Raw genomic sequence first — 18,766 nt, 5'->3', positions numbered from 1 at the left:
AGCGGGAAATGTCATTTGTCCACCACTACTGCCATCAGCCTGGGTTGAAAATGCTGTATTTTGCACTCTTTCCCTATGGCTGCAATGACTGCTGCTGGCCTAACCCAGAGATGTGGAATCTAGCTCCCTCCATGCGGCCAAGACTACAGCCACTGCTGACTGCAGAGGATGAGATGGTCTGAGACCCCCACCCTGCCCGTTCTCCTTTTTGCCAATTTTGATCACTGAATGAAGAGGGGGGACTCATGGTGGAAGAAGTGTTGAAAGAGAGGCAGGAAACATGGGGGAGAAAGGGGAAATGAGTACAGGAGTAGGTAGCCTGGATGAGGTTTGTAGAAAGCATAAAGAAAATTCTGTTATGAATAACTTTTCTTTCTCTTATATCATTTTTAACAATGAATACACAAAATTACCATTGCATCTTCAATTTCTGCAGTCCCCAAACGATGGCCACTAATATTTATGACATCATCCATCCGGCCAGTTAACTGATAATAGCCTTCTATGGATCTATAAGCACCATCTCCAGTGAAATAATTGCCTATAACAAAAAAGGTATTAATCTCAAAACATGGTTGATAACTTTTATTAACGAAACCAAAGTAAAACATACAATACAGGAGTGCAGCGGCTCTTCAGCACTCTCTGCTTCCAGTACAAATAAGGAAATCGATCTGCACAGTAAACAAACATATCTTTCCCCCCACCTCCTCACCTCCAGATATAGAAAACAGTGCCAGCCCTTCAGAGACCAGATCTGCATTTCCAAGTCTCATAACAATGCCATAAGTGAGCAAAAGACCCCAAACGGTGATATTTACGAGCAGTAAGTTGATACAGAACATACCAGTCATCCATCTTTGCTACTACTCTGGTACAGTCAGGAGTCTGGGGAAGCCTCCAAGAAGAGGCAAACACCAGTCTAGTTGCCGTAAACCAGAGTGTACAAAATGTGATCTCTTCCTCTTCAAAAGTGGAAGGAATGTGGTGTAAAAAGGCCAAGTCAGGCTGAAATACCACCAATTTCCCCAAAATTAAAGACAGTAAATCAAAAATCTTATGTCAATAACTCCTAAGAACAGGACACAACCACCACATACGAAAAAGGTCCCCAGCTCCTCACATCCCCTCCAACACAATCCATCCCCCCAGTCCCACTTTGCAAAACAAACTGGGGTATAATACCATTGCAGCAGGACTTTAAAGTCATTTTCCACAATAGTGGTGGCTATATCCAGAGACTTAATGTGCCACACTTTCACAAAAAATGTATTAATGTCATAAATAAGTGTAGGCAGTGCTGCTTTAGTTCAAGGGGGTGTATGTTTCACAAAACGGAGGAAAAAGCCTCAGGCAAATACCCTCCCACCACCACAATGGTGGAAAAAGGTGGTTGGGTGGTAATCTTCATTGGCAGAAAACCTCCATTGCACTCCCTGTTAAATAAACTATAAGCAGGGCTGTCTATGCAATCGATAGATGAAAAAACTTTCAACTTATCTATGATCGGTACACCGACGATGGCCAGCGTTTCACCAACTTGCTGCCTCAGGGTGTAACAGAATCCGATCAACTAGGGCCAGAAAAGAAAATTAAATCAAAAACTGGACTTATGCATAACTTCAAACAAATTTAAAGAAGCCACTCTGACATACCTTTTAACCGGGACGTGAAGAACGTCTCCTCTGATCAAAAAGATGGCCACATCACGACTGTACGGGGTTAAAAGCTCCCGGGAGGTGACGTCAAATTAAAATTAAAAATATTTAAATGAATAAACAAATAAATAAATAAACGAATGAAATAGTTTTGAATAGATTATTCAATGTAATGTCAGTTGTGGAAAACAATACAGTTTTTAACAGCCTTGTAGTTCGTTTTGAACCTTGGTTGTATTGAATTTTCATCTCAATGATCAGCAACGTAGTAACATCAACTTTCTACGAGTTAGTAGCTTTGTCAGCATTTTTACTGAACAACCACTTCCGGGTTTTGACGTCACCTCCCGGGAGCTTTTAACCCCGTACAGTCGTGATGTGGCCATCTTTTTGATCAGAGGAGACGTTCTTCACGTCCCGGTTAAAAGGTATGTCAGAGTGGCTTCTTTAAATTTGTTTGAAGTTATGCATAAGTCCAGTTTTTGATTTAATTTTCTTTTCTGGCCCTAGTTGATCGGATTCTGTTACACCCTGAGGCAGCAAGTTGGTGAAACGCTGGCCATCGTCGGTGTACCGATCATAGATAAGTTGAAAGTTTTTTCATCTATCGATTGCATAGACAGCCCTGCTTATAGTTTATTTAACAGGGAGTGCAATGGAGGTTTTCTGCCAATGAAGATTACCACCCAACCACCTTTTTCCACCATTGTGGTGGTGGGAGGATATTTGCCTGAGGCTTTTTCCTCCGTTTTGTGAAACATACACCCCCTTGAACTAAAGCAGCACTGCCTACACTTATTTATGACATTAATACATTTTTTGTTGAAAGTGTGGCACATGACATTATTGATATTTCACATATCCGAGTTTCTTTTGCTATACCCAGAGACTTAACATGCCCCAGATATAGGGGGTAGATTAGAGATATGGGAGTTTTTTTGTGTTGTAATAAGTGCCCTGTAATATATTTTGGAATATTTTTTTAAGTGTGCCATCAAGATAAGGCATAGTAATAGTAATAATGACCCTTTTTATGAAGCCGCATTAGGCTATTTCATCACCGGCCACAGAAGTATTAGCTCTGACACTGATAGGAATTCTATGAGCGTCAGAGCTTTTACCGCTGTGGCCATCAATAAAAAAGCCTAACGCAGTTTCATAAAAGAGGGGTAATAGTAATATAATTAAATTATAAGATATTGTTTTCAACCTGGAGCATAAGGAAGACCTACTTTATATTACCAACCACACAGCACAATCTCAGAGGAAATTGTAAAGCCTGTCTCTTAGCTTTTTTTTTTTTTTTGCGCATAGCTAGAAAGACATATGGGACCACATGGTTACTGAATTACGCTAAATATTTTTCTCCAAGGAGCCTCCTACACTGTTGTTGAACATAATCTCACACACAGGGTTTGTTCACTGCTCATGTATGAAAAAAAGGTAAAGAATGCCATCTAACATTCACGCTCTATTAAGATAGCCTTTGCTTGTAATCTGAGAATGCTATATTTAGAAGTAGTATTTCCAGTTAGTCATCCTGGACATTGGTCAAATTGAAATTCTTCCCCTTTAATGTACAGCAATATAATCATTCTCAGGTGAAAATGTTGAGGAAAGTTGTTCTTTCTACATAATGGCATCTCTTACTGAGTCTCATTGCTTCTTATTTATTTAATTCGTTTTCTATACCGTTCTCCTATGGGAGCTCAGAACGGTTTACATGAATTTATTCAGGTGCTCAAGCATTTTTCCCTGTCTGTCCTGGCAAGTTCACAATCTATCTAATGTACCTGGGGCTGCTAGACCTCACACAAAAGTGGCACACTCGCATGCAGTTTGCAAGCAAAAGTCAAAACACTTTGGGCCCGATATTCAGAGCGATTTAAGACCTACTTAAATCCGCATATGGTCGCCAAACCACCAATATTCAGCGGCAGTAAGCCTGCAGAATATTGGGTCTCACTGGCCCCCAAATGAGTGGACCGGTTAGGAGTGAGCCAAAAGGCAGTACTGAGGAGGGGCCAGGACTTATGCGAGTCCTGGCATTATTCAACTGAGGTCTCCACAATGCAAGCGGATTAATTTAGGACAGTTGAAAAGCTGTCTTAAATTCACCTGCTTAACTTTATGCAGGTCCCAGCTGAATATTGGGTTGGAGCCCACATAGGCATTTTTAATATTAAGTGGGAAAAAAAAAACTCCAGGAGCCCCCAACTCTCCAATCTCCCTCCCAACCGCCACAAGGCTCCCCTCCCTCCTCACCCCAGCCTGCAGCCATCCTAAAACTCTTCCCCCTGCCAGGCCCCACCCACTCCCCTATGTGCAGGTAGATCCCCCAGGCCTCCCTAAGTATCTGGTGGTCCAGTTGGGGGGGATGGAATCTTGGGGCAGGTGTGCAACCCTCTCGTTCCTGCCCCCTTGTGGCTGCCTTCCAAAATGGTAATGCGAGCTGCCAAGAGGACGCGACAGCCATTTTGGAAGGCAGTTGCAAAGTGACAGGAGGGCCAAGCTTCTGCCCTGAATATCCCCTGCTAGACCACCAGGTATTTAGGTAGGTTTGTGGGGGGGGGGTGTCTACCTACACATGGAGGAATGGGTGGACCTGGCAGAGAGGAGAGCTTTGGCCACGGGCTGGGGAAGGGGGCATTTGAGGGGGTTGGAAGAAGATTGGAGGGTCAGGGTCTCTGGAGGGGGGGTGCATTTAAAAAAACAGAAAAAAAATAAAACCTATGCAGCCAGCCCAATATTCAGCCAGGGCCACATAACTTTTATGCAGCCCCCCCAGCTGAATATCGGCTATACCCGCATAGACTCTGGGTAGGTGGGACACACAAAATTATCCACTAATATTTAATGCCAGTGCTCGGTGCTAAATATCAATGGATGATTCAGTCGGTGATGGTTGAATATCAGGGGGTTTATGGACACAAAAGAACAGTAATTTCTCTTAGTCCTTTTAATTGGAGTTCCTCTCTCTCTTAATATAGTAACAGGAAAGATTCTTAAAATGGCAGGCTCCTAACCAGGCTCCTAATGTTGTCTTTGGACTCTATCTGGGCATACATCAAAATTGGATACTGTCTGGATATACTTCAAGGAGGCCAAGTTGAACAGTTTTCTCATCCCAGGGAAACACAGGCTACTCCTCTTCCCTGGCACTTCCCTCAGATACTGTATGAAGGGCTGCTAAAAAGTTCTCAGCCCAACCAACGTCCTAAATTCTGAACATTATTTTGCCACTGAAGAACAACTGCAAAATGCCAATTTGCAGAATTGAAATGCTATGTTTTGACCCTGTTTCAGATCACTTATTGAACCAAATCAATGAAAAGTGTGGAACTCCAACACATCATAAAGTTCCTATTACTGCAGAAGAAAACTTCAAAGGAAATCCATGAATGTTTGATGCAAACACTGAGTGACAAATGCCCATCATACTCCACAGTGAAGAAGTGGTGTACAAACTTTCACAACGTGGAGATTTCGAGACCAAAGATGCAGCAAGGTCTGGGAGGCCTCAAACAGTATCAACTCCCGATATTGCTGACCATGTCCATGACCTGATTTTAGCACACCAACCAAAGAAGGCAAGTGAAATGGCTAAATCAACCAAAAATTATTTTATTGATGTGGAAAGGTCACTGCAAGGTTGCTTATCTCATCAACAAGAGTGCAGAAACTAAGGTTTGTGTGCTACAATTCAAGGCAAGATCTCTCTCTTGTTGGTTCTGACCTGATTTTGGAAGATCAGTGAATATCGGCTAAAACAATTGATGAGACACTACAGATATCCAGCGAATATAATCCACGAGCAGCTGGGTATGCAGAACCAAGTGGGTGCTAAAATGTTTGACTGTAATTGTGCTTGAGAGTTACTTCCTTCCTGTAACTTTCTCTACGTCAGCCATAGTATCAGAACTTAATCCAATAGAAGGAGACAAGATAACATTTCACTGCAGGTATATAATAAGCATGGACAAATATGAGACTATTTCTGAAGGATATTTCATAGCCTCCAATAAATACTTTTTAAACATCTCCAGTTGTGAAAGACATTATCATCTGGTAATGGTTAGCAAACCATAAACATAAGAACATAAGAAGTTGCCACCACTGGGTCAGACCATTGGTCCATCGCGCCCAGCGGTCCACTCTCGCGGCGGCCCGTCAGGTCCATGACCTGTAATGTGGTTCCTGTCCGTTTCTGTAACCTACCTCTTCTTTTTTATCTGTAACCCTCAATCCCCTTTTCTTTTAGGAACTTGTCTAAACCTTCCTTGAAACCCTGCAATGTGCTCTGGGCTATCACAACCTCCGGAAGCGCGTTCCATGTGTCCACCACCCTCTGGGTAAAAAAGAACCTCCTAGCATTTGTTCTAAACCTGTCCCCTCTCAATTTTTCCGAGTGACCCTTGTGTTAGTGGTTCCCCACAGTCTGAAAAATCTGTCCCTGTCCACTTTCTCTATGCCCCTCAGGATTTTGAAGGTTTCTATCATGTCTCCTCTAAGTCTCCGCTTTTCCAGGGAGAAGAGCCCCAGCATCTTCAACCTGTCAGCATACGAATAGTTTTCCATACCTTTTATCAATTTAGTTGCTCTCCTCTGGACCCCCTCGAGTACTGCCATGTCCTTCTTGAGGTACGGTGACCAGTATTGGACACAGTACTCCAGATGTGGGCGCACCATTGCACGATACAGCGGCATGATGACTTCCTTCGTCCTGGTCGAGATACCCTTTTTAATGATACCCAACATTCTGTTCGCTTTCTTTGAGGCCGTTGCGCACTAAGTTGATGCTTTCAATGTTGTGTCCACCATCACCCCCAGGTCTCATGTTTTCCTTATAGCATTTTCCACCACCTGGTTGTGATTTTAATGTAGTGGATCAAATGACCTTTAATTACAGCTAAGTTAGATGTTTGTATGATGGAAACCTGATTCACAATTGGTCATTTAAACCATATAATCTAACACATAAGCAATATTCTTAACAAAAAGAATAGATTTGGACAACACAGCCAGCTAAATACCTTCTATCCATGAAATATTTAGGGCTCTTTTTACTAAGCCGCGTTAGGTCTTTAACGCACGGAATAGCGCGCACGCTAGACCTTAACGCCAGCATTGAGCTGAGGTTAGTTCTAGCCGCATAGCGTGGATTTAGCGTGCGCTATAATGCTGCGTGCATTAAAAACACTAACGCAGCTTAGTAAAAGGAGCCCATAGTTTTCATATTTGTGTCATAATCCAAGAAAAGGGACCGAGTCTTGGAAATTTGAGCTATTCAGCTGGCTAATCAAGAAGATGCTGATTCAAATGCAATACCACATCTTTCTATCATTTCATTTGCCAGAGTTAAACCATTTCAATTAACAAATTGTATCTGATAAATAGAACCCAACTGACATTGTTGCTTCCTTTCTCAAAAAGCGTGCACTATGGGCTCCTTTTACAAAGCCACGCTAGGGCTTTAACGCGTGGAATAGCGCACGCTAAATTGCCATACGCGCTAGCCGCTACCGCCTCCTTTTGAGCAGGTGGTAAATTTCCGACTAGCACACGCTAATCCAGTGCGTGCGATAAAACCGCTAGCGCAGCTTTGTAAAAGGACCCCTAAGACTTGGTCCCTTTTCTTACATGGATTGCGACACATTTATAATCCACTTATGCCTAAACAAAGCACGAAAGTACATAATAAAATGAGAAATTATCCATGCCTCCTCTCTTAAACAATTCCTTCATAACTGTCTATATACTGCACATACACTACACAGTAATGAAAACATGTGCAAACAAATGTCGCTTTTTAAAAGCTTTTTAAATTGCTCTGTGTGAGAACAGAGTCATAAAACTCCAGGCGATGCATTCCACAACGTTGGACCAGCCACTGAAAAGGCCGCACCTCTCTTCACAGCATAAATGGACCTCCACAAGACCAGGCACAGATAACCGCATAGCAGTTTCACTATGCAGCCCCCAAAGAGGTTGATAAGGTAACAAAGTCTGAACCACATACCAAGGAGCAGTAGAGTTTAGTCTGATGTATCAACTGAAGCATCTCAAATCGCACCTTATATTGTACAGAGAACCAATGCAATAATCTCAATACAGTATAGGGGTAATATGTGAAAATCTAGGAGCAAGTATGCATGTTTTATACCATGCCTCTAATCTCCACAGAAACATAAAACATAGAAACATGATTGCAGATAAAGGCCAAATGGCCCAGCTAGTCTGCCCATCCACAGTAACCATTATCTCTTTCTCCGTATAGTCTTCTTCACTTAGAAAATTAGTATACAATAAATCAGTGAACATCAATAGTCTCATTCGTTTTTAATTACTCATTTTATCACTAATTCTCTTCAGTAATTTACCACATTCATATCATCTGAGCACAGGTCTTGCTTACCTCAGGGGGGAGGGGAAGACATATTATACTGGAACTTAGCAAATAAAATGAATTACTAGATTATTTATCCAACCAGTGGCTTAGTAAGGAGGGGTCCACCCGGATGTGGTCTTGCTCGGGGTGCCAGCACCCCTCCTCCTCTCCACCCCCCCCTTCCCACTCCTCCCCCTGCTGCATGTGCACCCCTACCCCAGCCACCAAATCGCTCCCTGTGTCGGCTTCGGCGCCCTCCGACGTCACTTCTGGGACCCACACCTAGGAAGGGATGTTGGAGAGAGAAACTGAAGTCGACACAGGCTATCAAGTTAGTAGCTGCTTGCGCTGACGTTAAAAAGGTACAGGGAAGGGGTGGGGAAGAGGACGGGAGAAGGGCACCGCTCACCCTCACTACGCCACTGGATCCAACAGCACCTCGATAATGAATGCGACTGCTGGGCAGACTAGATGGACCATGCAGGTCTTTATCTGCCATCATTTACTATGTTAGCGAAGGAAGGCCTGCTTGCTGCAGGACAAAAATCTCCTGTGCCTGCAGCTCACCCAATGCCACAGCATCATTCTTTTTTTTTTTTTTTTTTTTAATATCTTTATTGATTTTCAAACTTTGACACTGCAATACAATTAATTGAACATAAAATAACTGCATAAAACGCACTATTATCTACACATCATAATCCAGTAATAGAAAGAACTTCTGCCTGCAGTTTTTCCCCACTTTTGTTTATAGATTTTTTTGGCATCTCTAACCAGCCTGGCAGCTGTGTTCTGAATCAACTGAAGCGCTAAGGTTACAAAATGAGGGGGTTAACATCTTATGGTATCGCTTGGTGAAGAGGTTACTGTTCTCACCTGGATAGGCTGTAAAATAGGTGTCTATGTATCTTTGATGATCACCATAGATAGTCCGAGCTATTCCAGGCCATGGCTGAGCAATGCATAGCGCACCAGAGACATTACCACCTTGTATAAGTTCCCCCTGTAGGTCAAAGCACATGAAGACACATCATTAAGTTGAAAACATCAGTGAAAGAAAGATTCACTGAAAGTAGCAGTGTGGCTAGTGGCTGGCTGCAAGACCTTGTAAAATGTGGCACACTCCCATGCAGGTTGCAAGTAAAACTCAAAACACTATTTATGTACACAAAAGGGTCAGTAATCAGTTCTGCTACTTCACAGGCTTTGTGCTTTTAATTTGAGTCTGTCTCTCTTAATATAGTCATAGGAGCAGCACGGTGTGCCCTGTCTGGGCAAACACAAAAATCAGGTACTCTCTGGAAATACTTCAATGTTATCTCCTACCTTGGCAGTCTTCCTTACATGCATAATTAACTCCTGGAGACGAACACATACAGTTTTCCACTACTGGGAAACAGGCTCAGGCTATTCCTCTTCCCTGACCCTTCCCTCAGGTACTGTAGCCTAGAAAATGACACGGGGACAAATTTTTCCCCGTCCCGCAAGAATTCATTTTCCCGTCCCATCTCGGAGAGTTCTTTTCCTGTACCTGCCCCATTCCTGCAAGCTCTGTTCTCATCCTCAAACACTTTAAAATCATAAGTGTTCGAGGCATGTGCGATTAAGGCAGAGCTTACAGAAATGGGGTGGGGGCGGGGACAGGGACAGCGACAAAACTCGTAGGATGGGGCTGGGAAACTGAGTTCCTGCAAGGACGGGGAAAAATTTGTCTTTGTGTCATTCTCTACTGTAACTGTCTCTCTAATGTGCTGGGAGGTCTTTATTCAGGGCCACTTCCTTGGAGGCTTCTTGACTTGGGGCCTCCCTATCTGTTACGCTTTAGAGCAGACATGTCAAACTCTGGCCCACAGGCCAAATCTGGCCCACAGGGTACTGAAATTCGGCCCACCAGACAATTTCCAATTTCCCCTACAGCTGGCCTGCCGGTACAAGCGCCGCATCATTTGTAGATTCAAGTTTCAAGTTTCAAGTTTATTAGGAGACTTGATAAATCGCTTAATCGGATATTCTAAACGATGTACATTTAAAATTTACAATTTAAAAAAAACGAAAAACAATAACAATGTAATACATTACAGTACATACAATTTTTAAATAATGGCTAAAATACTCTAAATTTAACATTGTTAAACATAAGGAAAAGAGGGATGAAATACAATTTTAAAGTAAAGTAAAGAAACATTGAGGGAAAATACAAAAGGGATATAGTTAAAACAGGTCTAACCAAATAAAATACAATTCATAAAGCATAAAATTATGTTGAAAAGGCATCTTTAAAAAGGAAAGTTTTTAGCTCAGTTTTAAATTTTCCAAGGTCTTTCTCCTCCCGTAAAGTAATAGGGAGGGCGTTCCATGTTTGCGGTGCCGTACAAGAAAAAATAAATTGTCTCCTCGTATTAATAATTTTTAATGATGGAATCGATAGCAGATTTTGTTCGCTAGATCGTAAAATTCTCTTTGCAGAATATGGAATAAGTGATCTATATAAAAAAGCAGGGGTCTTATTGATCAAAGTTTTAAAGATAATTATGCATAACTTATAAGTGATTCTGTAATTAACAGGAAGCCAATGTGCCTCTTTGAGAAGTGGTGTTACATGATCAAATTTTTTAGAATTGTTTATTAATTTTATAGCTGGATTCATGCGGCCTGCAGAGGATCACTGGTCGGCAGTAGCAATCCTAGCAGGCCACCGTAGCCTCAGCTCCACATTCCCTCTGGCGCAGTCCCGCCCCTCCTCTGACGTACGGGGCCGCGCCAGAGAGAACGTGCAGCTGAGGTTACGGCGGCCTGCTAGGATCGCTACTGCCGACCAGCGATCCTCTGCAGGCCGTGTGAACCTACAGATGATGCGAGGTGAACCTGCAGAGTCAGGTCCCAAGCAGACCTGCAGCTGAGGAAAGGTATTTTGGGACTGGTATTTTTAGGAAGTTATAATTTAGTCAGGCAAAAATCAAAACAAAATATGAAAGCATTAAGAGATATCATATTAAATAAGCTTGACATATTTCATGTGTTCCCACTATTAGTTAATCACACAATGCACAAACTTATAATACGCTTCCAGGGTGCTATATCTATAATATCAATCTTCCAACCAGATAGTGTATTTTACTATCAGCTGCTTTGCAACCCTGTGTTTTTCATTTTTTCAGGATCCTCAGCGCCACCACTCAGAGCTCAAACAGATCTCACTGCTCTAAGCTTTACGTGCCAGCTCCTCATCGGGTCCTTTTGTTAATTTTTATCGTGTATTATATAAGCTATTTTGCTTTTGTACAGTCTACTTATTTTGTCAACATTTAAGCATGTACTTAGCTTTTACCTTGTGGTCTCTGGCTAGGGGAAACATCACGCCAACATGTTTCGCCATTAGAACTTTATCAAGGCTTAGCCCCTTGCTATTTAACCGCCAAACCTGCGACCACTCTGTCCTCAGAAACATGTTGGCGTGATGTTTCCCCTAGCCAGAGACCACAAGATAAAAGCTAAGTACATGCTTAAATGTTGACAAAATAAGTAGACTGTACAAAAGCAAAATAGCTCATATAATACACGATAAAAATTAACAAAAGGACCCACTATTAGTTAAGCACAAGTCTTTTCATCATTTACCCCTAAGTAAGTGAATAATTATGCAAAGGTGCGCTAGCCGCTACTGCCTCCTTTTAAGCAGGCGGTAATTTCTGGGCTATGCGCGCGCTAGCGCACCTTCATAAAAGGAGCCCTAAATATATTAAATAATGCACTTATCTGAGCTCAGTTAACAATCCTGATACTGCCGCTTCCGAAACAGCACAGCTTTGTATTTTTTATTTATTTTGTTCGCATCAAAGAGCTGACGTGGGGTTGGAGAGGTTGTAACCCTATACTTCTACTAAGACTAAGGGGTCCTTTTATTAAGGTTTTAGCGCACGCTAGCCGCTACCGCCTCCTTTTAAGCAGGCGGTAATTTTTCGGCAAGCGTGCACTATAGCGCGTGCTAATCTTGTGCATGTGCTAAAAACGCTAGCGCACCTTTGTAAAAGGAGCCCTTAGTGCGCGCTAAATCGGTTAGCGTACCTTAATAAAAGGACCCCTAAGAATCTTTTAAAAAAATTTGGCCCCCAACTGAGCCTTTTTTTTTCAGATTTCGGCCCCTTATGTGATTGAGTTTGACACTCCTGCTCTAGAGCATTTAGCCTCTTCCCCGGTTGACCTGCACCCATCTGACTCACCAGGTAAACTCCACCTATCCTAAAGTGGCTCAGCCCTAGCAAGAGAGTGTTCCTAGGCAGGGTTACCAGATGTCCAAGAAAACCCAGACAAGTCTTCTTTTTAGAGGACTGTCCGGGTTCCCAGACAGACTTTCCAAACCCCGGCAATTTGTCCAGGTTTTGAAAAGCCCCGAGCTCTGGCCACGTCTGGAGGGCCTACAACAAGCACGTGTGGATGAAGTCACATGCATCCACATATGCTGGAGGCCATCCCGACACGGCCTGGAGGTCAGGAGAAAAGAGACAAGACTTTTGGGGGCGGGACTGGAGGCGGAATGGGACTGGCTGGAGGCAGAACAAGGCGGGGCTGGGGACGGAACAGGACAGGGCCATACATCCAGGTTTGCCCTTCATTAAATATGGTAACCTTATTCCTAGGAAAACCTGCCTCTGTACCACTCACTGCCTCACACCAAAATGTACGAGGAGTAAAAAGGCAAATTAAGAAAATCAACTTCTCCTACTGTATTGGATATGGTTCCAAGGCATATTTTCACAGCATACTAAGGTACTAAATTTGCTTGACCTGCACCTTCTCTATTTGAATGGCAAATGAATAATAGTAAGATAGTAAAACCCAAAGTGGAGTGCCTTCAGGCTACATCAAGGGTTAAAATGTAGACCTGTAAACCAAAGATAAAAATATAAATCAACCATTACACAGATATCCTGAAATAAATGTGCATACAAACTCGTTCATTATAATATCATGAATACGATAACACACACACATAGATATACAAGTACATATATATGAAGTCTGACAATTAACTTTTCAAACTTGCCTCCGCGCACTTACGTTGGAGGCACTGTGCAAACAACTCAGTAAGGTTTCATAACCTTGGTATATCAGTGTCTCACAGCTGTGTTCGTGTCGACGTGTGACGGTGTCTTGCTGAGTGGCGTTCATTATTGTTGTTGCTTGTTTTTGTGTGCCATTGTGAGAATGTCAGAGCTTGAATTAGAGCAATGAACAAACATTGCATTTCTTGTTAAACTTAGCAAGAGTGGAAGTGAAATCAGGGACATGTTAGTCCAAGTTTATGGAGATAATGCCATGAAAAAAACGGCAGTGTACAAATAGATTAAACGTTTGCATGAGGGGAGAGAAAGTATCCCTGATGAAGAAAGGTCAGGGCGGCCAGTAATGAGAAGAACTGACAAAAACATTGCAAAAATTTGTCGAATTGTGCATCAAAATCGTCGGCTGACTGTGAGAAGCATAGCGGACAGACCAAGTAAACATCAATATAGAAACAGGAAAATCTTAATTGAAAATCTTGGCATGAGAGTGTGCAAAAATGGTCCCAAAGGAACTCACTGATGAACAAAAGCAAAGGAGAGTCAAAGTTTGCCAAGACCTTTTGGAGAGGCAAGATGATGTTTTGGCCCATGTTATCACTGGTGATGAAATATGAGTGTACTAATACGACCCTGAAACAAAGCATCAAAGTCAGCCAATTCTCCATGATCAAAAAAGTTACGCCAGTCCAAATCAAGAGTCAAAACGATATCAGAGGGATACTGATATCAGAGGGATTGTTCATTATGAATTTGTACCAACTGGACAAACAGTTAATCAAGTTTACTATTTGGAAGTGCTGAAAAGGCTGCGTGAAAAAGTTAGATGAAAATGACCTGGACTTTTCGCTAACAACTCATGGCTCTTGCATCATGACAAGGCACCAGCTCACATGGCACTATCTGTGAGGGAGTTTTTAGCCAGAAAACAAATAACTGTATTGGGATTCCCTCCCTTATCACCTGATCTAGCCCCCAATTACTTTTTTCTTTACCCAAAGATAAAGGAAATATTGAAAGGAAGACATTTTGATAACATTCAGGACATCAAGGGTAATACGACAACAGCTCTGATGGGCATTCCAAAACTGCTTTGAAGGGGGGACTAGGCGCTGGCATCGGTGCATAGCTTCCCAAGGGGAGTACTTCGAAGGTGACCGTAGTGATATTCAGCAATGAGTTATGTAGCACTTTTTCTAGGATGAGTTTGAAAGCTTAAATGTCAGACCTACCTGTGTTCTCTGGTGATTTTATTATTCTAATCATCTTGTTCCCAATCTCTGGTTCTGCTTTCCTCTATCTGTGCTCTTAACTTTGTTTCCAGGCCTCCTTTCCACTTGCTTTTCTCACCTCCTTCCTTCTTCAGTACCAAACAGATATAAAGCGGGAAATGATCTTTCACATTTACCTTTCTTCAATTTCTCTGCCTCCTTCTCAAATCTATTTTTTCTTCTCTTCCTTTCATATGCATTTCTCTCATCTTCTCTTCCCTATATGTGCAGCCTGTCTTCCCTCCTCCCTTCCCTTGATGTGCAGTAAAGAATGACACAGTGGCTGTTACCCACTGGTACCCTGCCGAAACAGTGGGAGAAAAAAAAGTGGTTGCCACGGGTACGGCCCCGTGGAGCCCTTTAAATCCCTATGGGCTTCGGGGCAGTTTACACAGCAGCAGCCACTAGAAAATGACATGGGGAAAAAAATCTGTCCCCGTCACCGGACCACCGTCCCCTTCACCGCCCTGTCCCCGTCCCCGCCGTCCCTTTCACCGCCCTGTCCCAGTCCCCGCAGCATCCACCTCACTGCCCTTCGGCACCCCTCACGCAGTCCTTGCATCTCCCTCCCTCCCCCTTACCTTCACGGCGTGTTTTAAGGTTTGAGTAGCTTGTTGAAAGCCGCCGGAGTGTTTGTGCAGTCGCATGCATGTGTGGGTGGAAGCTTCTCCTCTGACGCAACCGCTCCATGGGGTGGTGGATGGCCTTGTCCCCATACCTGCGGTGAGCACCTTTCCCCTCTCCACCGTTTTGGTGGGTTACCCGCTGCTACTCGCAGCTAGCTGCGGGTAACATCCACCATGTCATTTTCTAGCAGCCACTAGCGCAGCTTTGTAAAAGAGGGGAAAAGTGATGTATTTGGATAAATAGGCAACAGAAAAATGTTTTGCAGTTTTAATCTTAATTCAATATTTCTAATAAATTGCACCTAGCATATTGTATCCCCCAGATTCTATCACAAATCAGCACTCAAAATAATTAGTCAATGGGCACCAATGATTTAGTAATTGGAGCTAACAGTGGGAGACCTGATAGAAGTAAATTACAGTCTAAGAATGAGGTTCCGAGGGTGCTGACAAGGGACCAGATTGATTACTGCCTATCTCTAGACACATTCTCTTACCTCTCCTCGGTAACTTTTTAGCTTTATTTTTCCCATTCCTTTCCTTATCTCTTCCTTTTTTTCTAACCATAATTGTTTGCTGTCCTATACATTCTGTAGGTCTTCCCCAGTTTACTCCATGTTTATGAGTTTGTCGAATTTGTCCTATGTGTGACTTTGATTTGTATGCTTCTATGTTCCCCTTCTCTTACTATTGTACATCGCTTAGAAATTTTTCTAATAAGCGTTTGTATCAAATTTTCCAGTTCAAAGATTTTTATTGATTTTAATAAAATACAGATGTAATACAAATATAAATGTTAACAAGAAAAGATACAGACAAGTTGTACAAAGCATAGAATCATAAAATATTATCTACGCAATACAACAAGCTGACCCCTGCCTATCTAAAAAGAGAGTGTCAGCACAACCTACAGCCATAACCATATACAATATCCAAAGCACAGAGGAACACCGGAGTTATACCCCCGTATAAGTATGAATAGCGAACCATGATGTAATGCATAAGTTCTGTTGTAGATATCTTGAAACTTAAAGGGACAAATTTTGGTGATGTTGTAGAGACAGAAGTACAGGAGAACAAATCTCCCCTGACCCTGACATAAGAAGGGGAAGAGACAGCTCAAACCAAAACCCTCTCCTAAAATTCTTTTGGGTGAACAGCAAGCCCTCAGTCACACAGCTCGCAATGGGTCTAGCCCCTAGTGCACCAGTTGTCACATACATACACCCAAAAGGGTGCCAAGTTACAGGATTACCTTCTATATGCCCACATACTAAATGCATCCTTTATCTTTTGTCCAACCTCAGAACTTACCTTTTCAGTCATAAGTACAGGCTTAATCCCAAAGAATGGTCTCATAGCCATAGCCGGCACGATCTCAGCCCCTTCCTCTGAAGGCCTCGGGGCAATACAGATCCCACCTGTTTCTGTAATACATGAGGGAAGGCAAGCTGAGATAAGAGTAACAATTCTCCTCCATGTGGACAAACATGATTTTACAAAATTACCACCACTGTGGCCAACATCAGCATTTATACATTTCAAGATGGAACATGTGTTACTAAACTAGAGATAGGAAAGGCAAATCAGTGCGAATGACCACTCCCGATAACACAAGATGAAAAATATCCAGGACTTAAGTATTGAAATGCAGCATCATAAGAACTATGACCACACATGATTGGAGATAGACAATCAACAGTGGAAATAGACTGCAGTGATATATAATACTCAAATGTCGAGTGAGGTGTACAGGGTCGCATAATAGGACCCCTGAGGAAAGCCTATACGCTGAAACACGGCCCATGTTGGGTCTATCTCCAATCAAGTATTCCAATGGACTGGCTTTTTCTTATTCTTTCTTTAGAGTCTTAGGACCTGAAAAGTGTAAAATTAGTAATGTAGCTATGTTGTTCCATGAATGGAAGTGTCAAGAAATCCTATATTAGAAAGGAAAAGTCAGATAATTTAAACTTGGATTATTTTATTTTCTTTTTATTTTGTTAATAAGATCTATTTTTTTCTTAACAACATCAAATAAAAACAGACAAAAAAAGGGAAAAAAAAAAAAAAAATAAATAAAAAAAAAAAAAAAAAGGCCACTTCTAAGTGAAACCACTCCCATGCCTAGACTTGGGCGAGCTTAAGCGGTCCTATGCATTTCCCTTAACAGCAACAGATGCCTAAGGTGTAGGCTGCCTGCCTCTGGGTGGGCTTTTTTTAAAACATGCATCCCAATTGGCTGGTTAGACAGCGGTAGGACGCCTACTGCCACCTACAATTGGGATGCCGTTTATAGAATTTGGCCCACAGTACATGCTAAATTGACATAATATGTTAGCCCTTAAATTAACAAGCATTAAATTGGTAAACCTGTGTTAAAACGTTTTAGCACAGATTAAAATTGAAACCCAAAAGCTGTCAACAAATCAAGAAGAAAGTCCAAAAATTACCCACAATTTTTTTGATCAGGAAACAATCCTTTGAAACAATTGAGAGGTGTTGGGGAGTTGAGCAGAGCAGGGGGAGACCTAATAACACATTATAAAGAATACACTGCAAAACTGAGCTCATGAAAACACATTATAAAAAGTTATCAAAGAAAGCCATAACTGTTCTATCCCCAGGCATTTTTTTATTTTCAATTTTCAGTTTGCTTTGCTATAATACAAGAAAAAGGGTTGAGGGAACAATAAAAGGAAGATGTGCATTTTCTTGCAATGTATTCTTATGCATCTGTTTCTCATTTGACTTCATAGTCTAACATGTGTGGTGACTTGTGGCTTCTATTAATGCTGCCAATACTTTCTTGTTAAGATATTTCTAAGGTACATAAAGTGCTGACTTGTGAGTTCTTGTAAACTGTTATGCTTCCAGTACCCTAATTCTGTCTTCTGGTCTTCTTTCGCTGCTCTCTCTCTCTCTCAGAGGTGTCAGAACCTGAGTGATTTCCTTGGTCTCTCCTTGTCAGTCGGATTCAGGCCTTGTCCGCTAGAACAGCCTCATTCAAGGCAGGATGCCTGCCATCCCAGGGAGGATCTCCTTACATTCATCTCAGATCATGAGAATCCAGTGTTGTTGTAAGTGACAAGTCCCCTTCACTGCCCTGCTAGAAAAGTGAATATAATGGTAATAACAATAAACTTAACACTGCAGTCTAGGTGGTCATGAGATTTAACCCACAAATCGAATGTTGCACTCTACATCGTATGAACAATGTAGAATAACTTAGTAAGTATCTGTATGTTGGCATGATACAGGTTATGGAGAAAAACTCAAATGCGTATTAAATGAACTGAAAACATCTAGTTATGTAGTAATCCATTAAAGGAAAACACTAACCCCCTCTTTTACGAATGCATTGTGCGGATTTTTGTGCCGGCAGTGGCAGTAACTGCTCCGACGCTCATACGAACTTTATGAGCATTGGAGCAGTTACCGCCGCTGCTGGCGCTAAAAGCCACGCTATGCGTTCTGATACCTCTGAGAGAGAGAGCAGCGAAAGAAGACCAGAGGACAGAATTAGGGTACTGGAAGCATAACAGTTTACATCAGGGGTGTCCAACCTGCGGCCAAATGAAATATTTTGTGCAGCCCCAGTCGAGGACAATGCAGTGTTTTCTTCTGCTGCCCCCGGGTGTTTACCGTCTTTCCGGCAACTCCTCTGTCTTGCTGCAACGTTTGCGCGGCCCCAGAAACATTTTTTTCGGCCAATGCGGCCCAGGGAAGCCAAAAGGTTGGACACCCCTGGTTTACATGAACT

General features: G+C 42.3%; 1 protein-coding gene across 2 annotated transcripts in view; it reads right to left on the bottom strand.

Annotated features, from left to right (window-relative positions):
* Positions 1-18,766, bottom strand: part of ACSS1 (acyl-CoA synthetase short chain family member 1) — a 134,815-nt gene that overhangs the window by 23,714 nt on the left and 92,335 nt on the right. For both annotated transcript variants that reach the window (XM_033936529.1, XM_033936528.1), the window contains exons 9-11: positions 16,318-16,430; positions 8,923-9,049; positions 414-541 (exon numbers count right to left, since the gene is read on the bottom strand). In XM_033936529.1, coding sequence (XP_033792420.1) covers positions 414-541; positions 8,923-9,049; positions 16,318-16,430 — 368 coding nt within the window. The remainder of the gene's footprint in view (positions 1-413; positions 542-8,922; positions 9,050-16,317; positions 16,431-18,766) is intronic.

Source organism: Geotrypetes seraphini, chromosome 3, assembly GCF_902459505.1.
Source record: "Geotrypetes seraphini chromosome 3, aGeoSer1.1, whole genome shotgun sequence".
Taxonomy (NCBI): domain Eukaryota; kingdom Metazoa; phylum Chordata; class Amphibia; order Gymnophiona; family Dermophiidae; genus Geotrypetes; species Geotrypetes seraphini.
Note: the sequence above shows the minus strand (reverse complement) of the source record. Positions and strands in the feature narration are given on the sequence as shown.